This window comes from Bradysia coprophila (assembly GCF_014529535.1).
Source record: "Bradysia coprophila strain Holo2 chromosome X unlocalized genomic scaffold, BU_Bcop_v1 contig_128, whole genome shotgun sequence".
Taxonomy (NCBI): domain Eukaryota; kingdom Metazoa; phylum Arthropoda; class Insecta; order Diptera; family Sciaridae; genus Bradysia; species Bradysia coprophila.
This window is the reverse complement of record NW_023503295.1, coordinates 3,845,613-3,859,556: the sequence shown is the minus strand read 5'-3', so window position 1 is coordinate 3,859,556 and position 13,944 is coordinate 3,845,613. Positions and strand designations below refer to the sequence as shown.

Here is a 13,944-nt window from a genome sequence, read left to right as displayed (position 1 = left end):
AGCCGTTGTTCCTAACTTATTTTAAAAGGCTTTCTTAGCGAATTCGATTCTAGCACTCGCCTCCGGCTCGAGCTGGAAACCTTTCATTGGCTAAAAAAGCATTTTAGCATGCGTTAGGAAAAATAACTATTAACATTCTGTTCTCCTGTTAACTTCAGTCTTCAAGTCATCTCCGTTCTACTAAAATTCATTTTTTTAATTGGGACCTTTTTCTGCTTATTTTAAGCTACAAATTGTTAAACGAACAGGACACATTGTAATTCCGCCGATTATTTAAAACACCAATAATAGCAATGATACAATTCAACTGTTTAATATTTACCTCTCGTTGGTCGGTTGTATGTTTTCGGGGAAAAGGCGATATAATATTTTGTCCGATTCAATATTTAAAATTGCGGAAATCTATAAATCTCATTGATTTATTAATACCACTGATTTTCAACTATGAAAATATTTCCATAAATGTGAGCTGAACGTGTATATGGATAAAATATATATGTACGGGACTACCCATACAACAGTGCATACAGTACACCACACCACACACATACATTGTGTATGGAATGACTATGGTTGATTTCATGCACAATGAATGGCATAGGGTTCGTTATTGTTAAAGTGCCACAAAATTTCGGTATATTTTGATAAATTTCCATATTATTATGAGAACTGGATGAAGTTATAACAGTGAGGTTTTGTGTGCTGAAAGACCTACTGCTGTGATATGTTTTCTGTATGCACTTTCGCATTAGATTAATGTTGTATTTCTCATATTACAATTTAATATTGGCTCAGTTGTCAACAATTATTAGAATACTTACTGAATGGATGGTACTACCTAACATACGTTCGTATATGTTTGTTGGAGATATGATCAAAACATTCATCGCCAACGTAGGGACAGGTTCCTTAAGGCCCGTCATTGGGAAATGACAGGACAGTTTCCCAAAAATGTATGTAAAATTTTATCACAAAAATTCACCGAAAAAATTCAAAGACACTCACCTCTTATGCTTTCCATTGTATTCGTGCACCGTCTCTTTATGTCCCCAAGGCATATTTAAACACTAAAACACTTTTTACTCGATGCAAAAACAATTTTTTTTTTGTTTTGTCGCGACAAAAACACAGAAAATATTTCGACACAACTGTGACACTCCGCTACTATAAGTACTAGAATCAATGTTTGCTGTGTTCACTTCGGCAGTAAAATATTTTCATTCAAAAAAGTGTCGGACATTTAAAAACAATCATCAAACGGTTGACAAAGGGTAGCGTATACATTTAATAATGTTCATCGACCATTTTTTAAAGCTTTACGAGAGCTCAGCGGACATTCTCTCAACGATGGGAGAGCATTTATTAAAAATTTAGCCTCTCGTAAGACTGCGCTGAGCGTAAATAAATGTTCGTTCCTCTTTAGTAAGCTAAGAAGACTTCGTGAAGTCTAATTATGCCACCTCTTTGAATAAAAATATCGGCTGAGGTCGAATAATTCTCCGCTGAGCTCTAATAATTCTTCGCTGAGCTCTAATAATTCTTCGCTGAGCTTTAACAAACCTCCGCTGAGCTCTAATAATTCTCTGCTAGGCTTCAGGAAGTGTCCGTTAGGCCTAAGCAAGTTGCAGGAGGGCTTAATGGAGCGAATCGGACACTCAGCGGAGATCTGCCAAAGCTAAGTGGAGTCTTATTAAATCATAGCAACAATTATTAGGTATCAGCTGATGCTTATTGAGTGTTCGCTTAGCTTCATTGCCTTACTACAACGTGCTAAGGTCTGACGGACTCTTACTGAAGCCTAGCGGAGAATTATTAGAACTCATTAGAGTTTTGTTAAAGCTCAGCGGAGAATTATTCGACCTCAGCCGATATTTTTGTTCGAAGAGGTGACATAATTAGACCCAGCGAAGTCTTGTTAGCTTACTAAAGAAGTGGGAGAGGTTACAATTTTAATAAATGTCTACCATCGTTGAAGTGTCGGACACTTTTTTGAATGAAAATATTTTACCGCCGAAGTGAACACAGCAAACATTCATTCTAGTCCTTATAATAGCGGAGTGTCACAGTTGTGTCGAAATGTTTTCTGTGTTTTATCGCGACAAAAAAAAAACTTTTTGTTTTTGCATCGAGTAAAAAGTGTTTTAGTGTTTAAATATGTCTTGGGGACATAAAGAGACGGTGCACGAATACAATGGAAAGCATCATGGGTGAGTTTCTTTGCATCTTTTCGGTGAATTTTTGTGATAAAATTTTCCATACATTTTCGGGAAACTGTCCTGTCATTTCCCAAAGACGGGCCTTAATAGTCAGTTACGTCACAAGACCAAAGTCCGAAAGTCCGTTTCATGTATTGAGTTTTAATACTTGCTAAGATAACCGAAAATAGAGAAACTGTCAATTCGAGGGGCAAACGCTTACCTGTACTATTTTGGATGAACACTTTTTCCAGCGTCAAAATTTGTTTGATCACTGTCTACTTAGAGTAACCCTTATGCTTGAAGTTGACTTTAATTCCCCTGACACCGGTTGCGTGGTTATGTGAATGGCTATCATTGAACAATTGTATGGAGACTTTCCACATGGCTTTTAAAGGTGCAAGGCTTTTGATTTTTCGGCTGAAATATTCTTTTGGTTGTGAAGCGGATGAATAAAAGTCCCAACCAAACCTTAAATACAAATGTCATTGTCAACAGAATTAAGTCTTAGACTACTACTGCAATAACTGGCGGTTGTTTGCACAAATTGTACCTCAGTACAATCAAAATTTCGTTCACTGTTACAGTGACTGTTTTGTGATGAAACTCTTTGTTTCCGTAAATTTCGTCCCTCGCCTATAATACAATTCCGAATCTATAACATTAGTGGAGACAGTTATCTCGCTAACGCTCGTTCGTGTTATGTACAGAAGTGTAACGATCTCATTACCCCTCCTGCCACATAATAATTATTATTTACTTTGTATCGTTATATGTGAGTGCTCCAATTGTTCCGACGGCTTCCTCATTCTACTCACTTACTTAGGCGGGCCTACAACCTACTATTCCAGCAATCTTCTCCAATCGGACCTATTCCGCGCCAACGTTCTCTTAGTACTTTTAGATCAGACTCAATTGCATCTTTCCATCTCGCTCTTGGTCTTCCTGGTCTGCGTCTTCCATCGGGATTTGTATTTAGCAGTTTCAGTGGTACGAGAAACGTGTTCTTTGTACATGACCGAGCCATCTTAATCGATTGATTTTGATGAATTTGACTATATCAGGCTCCTTGTAAAGCTGATACAGCTAATGGTTGTATCTTCTTCTCCAGTTGCCGTTCACATTGACACCTCCAAAAATTGATCGAAGAATTCTCCTTTCAAAAACCAAAAGTGTCTGTTCGTCACTTTGTATCATGCACCAAGCTTCCGATCCATATACTACAACTGGTCGAATCAGCGATCTGTGTACAATTCGCACTTAAGGTTGCGGTTGAGTGTTTTTGACCGGATGAGTTTTTGAAGACTGTAGTAGGTCCTGTTACCAAGCGTTACCCTTCTACGTATTTCCTCTCCGATGCTATTATCACTATTGACCAGCGACCCAAAGTAAATAAAGCTGTCGACAGTCTCGAAGTGTTTTCCATTCACCTCCAGCGTATGGTCCGTTGATCTGCCATCAGACAATGAAGTTGTCATGTACTTGGTTTTTCTCTCACTGACCTTGAGACCGAACTCAGCACCCCTATCTTCAATTTTCGTGAAATTCTCTTTAACGATGTCAATGTTCCGTCCAATTAAGTCTAGGTCATCAGCATATCCTAACAACTGACTCAACTTTCTGAAGATTGTACCGCTGGTTTCCACATCGCTCTCTCTCTTCTATCAACTTCTCAAGAACAATGTTGAAGAATAGAGCTGCCAGTTCATCGCCTTGTCTAAGTCCTTCAAAGGCTTCAAAGGTAACAGATAGATTGTTACAGGATTGTAAAAGGATACATTATATTTAATGTGACACGGAATCATGCCCATAGCAAATTGGATATATCCGTTGTATGTACCGACTGAATAACGGCAGCATTGAAATCGAAAGTTCTATTTTTATTTTCATTTTTTTTTGTTGATACTTTCACCTCCAGCTGTATAAAAGCATTATATTAGAACATATCCGAAACTATCTGAAACGAAACCACAACAAGAAATACGATAGGTGACGGGTCAAGAGATCGAAATCGCTTGCGAGTGAACTTTTAATCTATTTTCGACGTATCAACGTACTCTGATATATCACTTCCATTTTGGCTGCACATGAAAATTTCTATTGCACCATTCTGGCTCAGAGATTTTATTACGTTTCGTTTTCCAGTAGAAAGCTTGGTAGAAAGAGTACATTACATCTATATATGCAAACAGCATCAGCAAACATTATTATGACAGATTAAAGACATTTTTAATATGCCGAAAGGGATTTAAATATGACATCTGACATCTCGTCCGAAAGAGCGTAGTAGCACTACACATTTTGAAAATATTCCATTAAATATTTTTGCATAATGTTCAGATCTTTTGTGGAATTGTTATAAAATGTTTTGATATAGAGGTCGGTCATTGCATCATGTCCGGAGCGATAGCGGAGGACTTGACGCAGTCTAACTTCCAAAAAAAGAACGAAGAAATTTTTTTGAGACGCGGCAACTATATATAGGCGAGAATTTAAGTTTCTTTCCTTTGACCTATATCACCACAAATCCTATTCTATCTTATTCGCGCTTCAAATACGAGCAAAACGAGCTATCACTCGACTATGTAACTTTAAAATTGCCGGAGATACATCGTTTTGAAGTTGGTCATTTTGATAGAAAATGCACCAAATTAACGTTTTCCAAACAATCAAAATCTTTCAACTTACTCTGTATGTTTCTATCTATCTGTCTATCTGTCTATCTGTCTATCTATCGACGGTCGATCTCGGAAACTAGTCAGCCAATCTCCATGAAATTTTGCAGGAACCTCAGGGTGGGCATAAAAATGAAAATGTGATACGCCACTACCCCAGGAAAAACCAGAATTTTGTTTTATTGGCTTCGAAGTGGTTTCTGAGTGTGGTTTTCGAGGGTCGGGAACGCGTTTTCGGCTGTAGCTTAGCTGTATTGATACCTACAGAGGCGTGCGACCCATCAAATGAAAGGTATTCGTAACACGATTCGAACAAAAAAATAATTAAAAAAATCGGGGCAGATTCGTTTGAGCTAGAGTGATTAGAGTGACCAAATTTTGAGCTACTCGAGCGTAGGATGAAAGGAGTAATATTTTTTTGGGTTATGAGAGATAGAGAATTACTTTCTTCGGCAAAGTCTCAGAGTTTTACGAGTAGAACAGAGGGGCATATGTGAAAAATGTCGAAAGTTGGAAATGGGTGGGTCAATTATGTTTTTAGAGGTATTTCTTGAATGGGGACAGATAGAGAGTTACTTTCTTCGGCAAAGTCTCAGAGTTTTACGAGTAGAACAGAGGGGCATATGTGAAAAATGTCGAAAGTTGGAAATGGGTGGGTCAATTAGGGTTTTAGAGATATTTCTTGAATGGTGGCAGATAGAGAATTACTTTCTTCGTCAAATTTTCGAATTTCGTCAAATTTTCAAATTTCGAATTTCGTCAAATTTTCGATTTTCGTCAATTTTCGTCAAATTTTCAAATTTCGTCAAATTTTCGAATTTCGTCAAATTTTCAAAATTCGTCAAATTTTCGAATTTCGTCAAATTTTCGAATTTCGTCAAATTTCGTCAAATTTTCGAATTTCATCAAATTTCGTCAAATTTTCGAATTTCGTCAAATTTCGTCAAATTTCGTCAAATTTTCGAATTTCGTCAAATTTTCGAATTTCGTCAAATTTTCGAATTTCGTTAAATTTTCGAATTTCGTCAAATTTCGTCAAATTTTCAAATTTCATCAAATTTTCGAATTTTGTCAAACTTTCAAATTTCGTCAAATTTTAGAACTTCGTCAATTTTCGTCAAATTTTCGAATTTCGTCAAATTTTCAAATTTCGTCAAATTTTCAAATTTCGTCAAATTTTCGAATTTTGTCAAATTTTCAAATTTCGTCAAATTTTCAAATTTCATCAAATTTTCGAATTTCGTCAAATTTTCGAATTTCGTCAAATTTTCAAATTTCATCAAATTTTCGAATTTCGTCAAATTTTCGAATTTCGTCAAATTTCGTCAAATTTTCGAATTAAAACTGTAAACTGTTATAAAAAGCAGTGTTGACTACACTTCTAAAACGACTGATATCACAACAAAAATCTCTTCGAGAAAAGTGTGACGCAGTCTTTAAAATACAATTTCTAAAATGAATGATATCGCTAGAGTTGACGCTTTCAGCTTCGTTATGCAAAAATTAAATTTTACACCCACTTTTAGTTCAAACAAGCTGGCTTAGTTTTTCTCATCATCTGCCAAATAATTTTTACCAAAAAAAATTTGACTGGAAACAACCAAAATTTTAGCAAAAAAATCTGCGTCGCAAAGTGGCAAATGTTCAGGAACAGACCAGCAAGAAAATTTATCTGCCACATGCGACGCAGATTTTTTTGGTAAAATTTTGGTTGTTTCCAGTCTAAATTTTTTTTTTTTAAATTATTTGGCAGATGATGAGAAAACCTAAGCCAGCTTGTTTGAACTAATTGGGTGTAAAATTTAATTTTTGCGTAACGAAGCTGAAAGCGTCAACTCTAGCGATATCATTCATTTTAGAAATTGTATTTCAAAGACTGCGTCACACTTTTCTCGAAGAGATTTTTGTTGGGATTTTATTTAGCTGTGGTTGCGTGGAAACTTTTTACAATTGCTACTGTCCAATAAAACTAACTAGTCATTTGGTTGATACTGAAGGTCTCAGAAATTCAAAAAAACGTAGTCTTACGTCTCAAAAGATAATAACAAACGTGCCAGTGCTAGGGCTAAACATAACCTCAACTGTCCCAGATAACAGTAATCGTTACTGATACGTACGTCTGTTAAATAAGTGATCCCACATCAAGTCTGACGTAGGCACATTTACAATAGATAGAAGACTTTAGCGAATCCTAGCAAAAACCACTCGTCACTGTAATCTTGGTGTTACTAGCTAACAATTTAGCAAAGCGACCCCCCCAAACCCAGTTCGTCATCTGCAGCAATGTGAGCAAGTTTTTATTATTATTATGATGTCGTAGCGGTAAACATTTCTGGATTATCTAGACTGTGTTTCGTAAATGCAAAAACACAGAGCAAAAAGCAGCAGCCAGTGTGGAATTGCAGTTAGAGGGATAGTGCACACATTTATTTGTTGTGTTATACAAGTATATGTAGTACTACAAAACGAAAACTGTTATTTTGAATGTAAAACTTTCTATGGGTTTATATTTGGTAAATGGACAAGGACATGACATGACTAAAACATATTTGGAATCTCGCCAGCCTCTGAAAATGCAATCGTTCATTGTCTGTGATATAGAACATTTTGCTTATGAGTTAGGAGTAATATATGTGGGGACTTTTGGGGCCATGGTCGTTCATATAATGGAAAATACCACAGATTTGTTGAATAATTTTTAATTTTATTCACACAGTTCATCAATCAATGAACTAATTCCATAATCGATTTAATCAGGCTTTTTTTTCACAACGGGGATGCCACAGTGAACACACGCGATTAGTGAACATGATTTTGGAGATATATCCTTCAGGTACGAAATTAATTAAACCCGCACAAAATTTGAATTATTAATTGTGTGTTAGCAGATACAGAGGGACTTTTAATTCGATTTACCATTTGATTTTATTCTGTGATTTATTTGTTCTGTGTGTGGTCCGCATATATACCGAATTATTCGTATGCATTGCAAATTTCACTACCATTCTACCACTTCAGCTAAGTCTATAATACACTTCCCAAGGGAGGTGTAGTTTTTATATAAAAGTGTTGCCGATCCAGTACGTTATAAATTGAAAAATGACAGAAAACTCATACTTCTTTTTATGCTTTCACTGGTATTCGCGCTGCAATCGTGCTTTCCTTTTTGAAACATAACGCATAAGACATTTGAAAACACAGTTTTTCACATTGGTTTCATGAAGTCAGCTGTATTTTGTCCAACTGTCAGTTCAAAATATTTAAATTTTTGGCGCGCTTATGGCGTGAATTTAACGTTCCTAAAGAAAATTTCGTGTGCTCTCAACTTCTGGGACACGTTATTTTGGTTTAAAAAAATTTGACCTCAGAATCGCTCAAAACCACTTACAGTGGAGGTGTGACGCAAGTCCTGTTATCCACTTACAAAAGAACTGATATCGGTGAAGGTGGCGCTAACAGATTCGACACGCAAAAAGATATGCGTCACAAATGGCAGCTGATGAGGAAAGCACGCGAAAGTTTGATCAAAAAAATCTGACCAGAAAAATTTTAGAAAGAAAATTATAACAAAAAAAAATTGCGTCAAAAAGTGGCAGATGTTGAGGAAGGAAAATTTTTAAAATTGTGTAATATATTGCTTTAAAGAATGGAATTCAAACGGAAGAAAGCCGAATCATCTGCCACTTGTTGACCCAATTTTTTAGCCCCGTACGAAGTACAAAGGGGCTTATAGGATTACGATGCCGTGTGTAATTGATGGAATTCGAAGCAGACGGTAAGGGCAAAGTGTTTGCCTATGTTCATAGATGACGAATCCGCAATAAAAATTTTGTCTGTCCGTCTGTCCTTCTGTCCGTCTGTCCGTCACGTCGATATCTTGATTAAATCAAATCCGATTTCAAAAAAAAAATTTCCCTGAAAGATAGTCAAAATAGTGAGGCTAAGTTCGAAGATGGGCATATTTGGGTCGGCCCTTCGTGAGTTAGGGTCGCCTAAGTGCTTTAAGGTCTTTTGGTGATATTTATGGCAAAACAAACGATGGAAATGTAAATGAAACGGCAAAAGATAGGTAATGTTGATACCGATCCAGGAAAAAAAAGTTTATTAAAATCGGGTGAATGGCCCGTGAGTTAGGGCCCTAAGTGTATTTTGCATATAACTCGAGTAAATTTCATCATTTTTTCGTGATTTTTGTTTCATTTGAAAGGTAATCGAAGCCCGAATATAATGTGGCGAAGAACGTTTTAAATTTGGGTCCTTGGACTGAGGCCGCTCCTCGGCCCTAAGTGTATTTTGCATATAAATCGAGTAAATCTCATCCAATTTTGCTAGTTTTTGTCTTATATGAAAGGTAATTGAATACCGAATAGAATGTGGTGAGAAAAATGTTCGAAAATTAGGTCCTTGGACTGAGGCCGCTCCTCGGCCCTAAGTGTATTTTGCATATAACTCGAGTAAATTTGATCCGATTTTCCTAATTGTTGTTTCATTTAAAAAGTAATCGAACGAGGAATTGATTGTTGTTGAAAAAAATTAAATTTGGGTCCTTGGACTAAGGCCGCTACTCGGCCCTAGGTGTATTTTGCATATAACTCGAGTAAATTTCATCCGTTTTTCCTAATTTTTGTTTCATTTAAAAGGTAATTGAACATCGAATAGAATGTTGTTGAAAAAAATTTAAAATTTGGGTCCTTGGACTAAGGCCTCTCCACGGCCCTAAGTGTGTTTTGCATATAACTCGAGTAAATTTGATCCGATTTTCCTAAATTTTGTTTCATTTGAAAGGTAATCGAACACCAAATAGAATGTTGTTGTTGAAAAAAATTAAATTTGGGTCCTTGGACTAAGGCCGCTACTCGGCCCTAGGTGTATTTTGCATATAACTCGAGTAAATTTCATCCGTTTTTCCTAATTTTTGTTTCATTTAAAAGGTAATTGAACATCGAATAGAATGTTGTTGAAAAAAATTTAAAATTTGGGTCCTTGGACTAAGCCCGCTACACGGCCCTAAGTCTATTTTGCATATATCTCGAGTAAATTTCATCCGATTTTCCTAATTTTTGTTTCATTTGGAAGGTAATCGAAGGCCGAATATAATGATGTTGAAAAAAAATTAAATTTGGGTCGTTGGACTAAGGCCGTAACTAGGCCTTAGGCCTCTCAATAAATTAAAATTTTAGGTCAACTTGAAATTTGTGTTACATTTGAAAGGAACGTCGTACGGGGCTTCGTAATTGCGCTATGCGCAATTTGTAAGATGTACACATTTCATAATAATTTGACTTCAACTAGGGTGACAGACGCACTAGGGTCACGTGCGCAATAGATGTACGGGTTCGTACGGGGCTCAGTCGCAGCAAACGCTCCGACTGTTCTGACGGCTCGTTTAAATAATTTTCTTTCTAAAATTTTTCGGGGAAAATTTTTGTTGATCAAACTTTCGCGTGCTTTCCTCATCAGCTGTTATTTGTGACGCATATCGTTTTGCGTGACGAATCTGTAAGCGTCACCTACACCGATATCAGTTCTTTTGTAAGTGGATAACAGGACTTGCGTCACACCTCCACTGTAAGTGGTTTTGGGCGATATCAGCTCTTTTGTAAGTTTTAATTTTTTAGAATTAAATTTGGTCGCAGATAATAGACAATCATATTGTGCAGTTTGAACGAAAATGTTCTTCTTACAAAACTGTATAACTTTCTCTGTTATGGCTGACATCAATTTCTTCATACAAATTTTCAAGTTTTGAAATTTAATATCTCGGCCAAATCTTAACATTATGAGGCGTGCGATAGCTCGTTGAACTCGTATGGACGCATAGATTACGAATAAAATAGGTATGGGGTAGTAGGAGATGAGGGGGAAAAGTCAAAAAAGTTGTGTATATGTGTTCCTCAATCCTACGGAAAAAAAATTGACAAATTTTTCAGTGTGAACGGACTTGCGTCACGGCCCTTCGCTAACGTAGGGCCATGATACCATCCGCTGTCGATTGTAAAAAAAATCAAGTTTCCCGGAAGTGTGACAATTCCTCGAAGTATGATGTGAGCCGTACCATATAGTTCAAAGCTTCATATCTAACCCAGAACCGAATTGGCATAGAATGATTAGCGTAAAGCAAACTTTGTATATTTTTCACTGATTGATTTGCGTTCAAAATAAATCCATCGCAAGTTGTGCCACTCAAAGGTATTTTCGCCTCAAAGATTCAGCGTTCATAACAGCGTAAATATTATCATCAATCAAGCGAAAACAATAAAACTTCAGACCAGTACGATAAAATCAAATCATTCACCGTTGATGGAGGTAAATTTTTCAGAGATTTATGCTCGTACAGAAACAGTGATTATGTTTTTCGTTAGATTCATAACGTATATATACGGGTAGCGGTAGGTATAATGGCATATAAGGTTTATTATTTATATAGATGAAAGTGTTTCAATTTGTGTTCAAACAATGTTTTAGCCTTTTTAATACGTTACTCTTGTGCGTATTATCATGTCCGGAGCGATAACGGAGGACTTGACGCAGTCTAACTTCCAAAAAAAGAACGAACAAATTTTTTTGAGACGCGGCAACTATAGGCGAGAATTTAAGTTTCTTTCCTTTGGCCTGTATCACCACAAATCCTATTCTATCTTATTCGCGCTTCAAATACGAGCAAAACGAGCTATCACTCGACTATGTAACTTTAAAATTGCCTGAGATACATCGTTTTGAAGTTGGTCATTTTGATAGAAAATGCACCAAATTAACGTTCTCCAAACAATCAAAATCTTTCAACTTACTCTGTATGTTTCTGTCTATCTGTCTATCTATCGACGGTCGATCTCGGAAACTAGTCAGCCAATCTCCATGAAATTTTGCAGGAACCCACCCTGAGCATAAAAATGAAAATGTGATACGCCATTACCTCAGGAAAAACCAGAATTTTGTTTTATTGGCCTCGAAGGGGTTTCTGAGTGTGGTTTTCGAGGGTCGGGAACGCGTTTTCGGCTGTAGCTTAGCTGTATTGAAACCTACAGAGGCGTGCGACCCATCAAATGAAAGGTATTCGTAACACAATTCGAACAAAAAAATAATTAAAAAAATCGGGACAGATTCGTTTGAGCTAGAGTGATTAGAGTGACCAAATTTTGAGCTACTCGAGCGTAGGATGAAAGGACTAATATTTTTTTGGGTTATGAGAGATAGAGAATTACTTTCTTCGGCAAAGTCTCAGAGTTTTACGAGTAGAGCAGAGAGGCATATGTGAAAAATGTCGAAAGTTGGAAATGGGTGGGTCAATTGGGGTTTTGGAGATATTTCTTGAATGGTGGCAGAAAGAGAATTACTTTCGTCAAATTTTCGATTTTCGTCAAATTTTCTGAATTTCATCAGATTTTGGATTTTCGTCAAATTTTCGAATTTCGTCAAATTTTCGTCAAATTTTCGTCAAATTTTCGAATTTCGTCAAATTTTCGTCAAATTTTCGAATTTCGTCAAATTTCGTCAAATTTTCGAATTTCGTCAAATTTTCGAATTTCGTCAAATTTCGTCAAATTTTCGAATTTCGTCAAATTTCGTCAAATTTTCGAATTTCGTCAAATTTCGTCAAATTTTCGAATTTCGTCAAATTTTCGAATTTCGTCAAATTTTTGAATTTCGTCAAATTTCGTCAAATTTTCGATTTTCGTAAAATTTTTGAATTAAAACTGTAAACTGTTATAAAAGCAGTGTTGACTACACTTCTAAAACGACTGATATCCAAACAAAAATCTCTTCGAGTAAACCTAAGCCAGCTTGTTTGAACTAATTGGGTGTAAAATTTAATTTTTGCGTAACGAAGCTGAAAGCGTCAACTCTAGCGATATCATTCATTTTAGAAATTGTATTTCAAAGACTGCGTCACACTTTTCTCGAAGAGATTTTTGTTTGGATTAGATAGTGTGATAGAATAAGGGGACTAAGATTAAGTTTTCAACCCAATAGCAAAACCACTTTCTGCATATCATTATCATTTTACTGAAGCGAAACTTCTTCTCTCGAACAGAATGTACAACTAACAGAAAATCCATGATTTTTATTTGCTTGTAACACTGTAAACGAGTTGTTATATTCTAAATTTAACCTGATTTACCCTCTATAGTAGCAAAAATGTTTACTCAGCAAACGACCTAATTTCGAAAATATTTTTGGTCACATAATGTTCCATGCTACTAGTACCACACATATAACGGGCTTTAACGAACGTTAGTGTATAAACTTTTGTTGAACGTGAACATTTTGAAAAACTCCGAAACGAAAAGCTCGTGTTTGCCACATATCTCTTCATTTCATACACAATTTGAAATGGATCAATGATTTGAAGGTTATGGAATTTGCCTGCATTGCTGCTGTTTGCTCACGGGTTATACACTTGAACAGCATAAAGACATTCTAATAATGTCGTAAATGAAACAAGCGATTTTAGGCAATTGTCCCAGCGTCAATAGAAATGTTTTCTAACATAGGTCGTTGATGCCTAAATTTGGATTTCTTGAAAAATAAAAAAACGCGTCGCTCAGTTTGAACAGGACAGGTAAAACTATCAAAAATCTACTCATCGGCAACGATATTCCAAGGTTATTGTGACCTGTTTTTGCTGTATGAAGAGCAGTTCTTATTTTGTTTCAACTCAACGAATGGAGGAAAACAAGAACAACCAACCCAACGGTGTATATAGTGGCGTGTTTCGTTGTGTTATTCTGTTAACAGTTCTGTTACATAAGAGATTACAAAATCATTTATTATTTGACTTAAGTGTACATTTTGTGTACACCTACCTCATCAACACACACGTTTATCATGATTATTCGCATGAATTTCGACATAGAATGGGGTACATTTTCAAGTTAATTATTTATTTTGTGTGCTTCCAACGCACTGCTAGCAATAAACTCAACTCGACAAGTTGGAAATTAAGAAAATATTTGCATCTAGTTGCCGCTTAATTAGGTTCCCTGGGTGAAAATGGAATCTGTTATTTGTCGAAATGAACAGTGAACTTCACTCAAATTGAGGGTTTCTTTTTGAACATTCGGGTCTGTATATAA

General features: G+C 36.1%; 1 protein-coding gene across 6 annotated transcripts in view; it reads left to right on the top strand.

Annotated features, from left to right (window-relative positions):
* Positions 1–13,944, top strand: part of LOC119067754 (fasciclin-1) — a 236,392-nt gene that overhangs the window by 99,679 nt on the left and 122,769 nt on the right. The window contains exon 1 of one of the 6 annotated variants that reach the window (XM_037170887.1): positions 10,914–11,176. The exons of the other annotated variants lie outside the window; for them this stretch is intronic. Within the exon in view, the coding sequence (XP_037026782.1) occupies positions 11,171–11,176 (6 nt within the window). The 5' untranslated portion in view covers positions 10,914–11,170. Of the gene's footprint in view, positions 1–10,913; positions 11,177–13,944 lie in introns of those variants that run through there. 6 annotated transcript variants of the gene reach the window in all.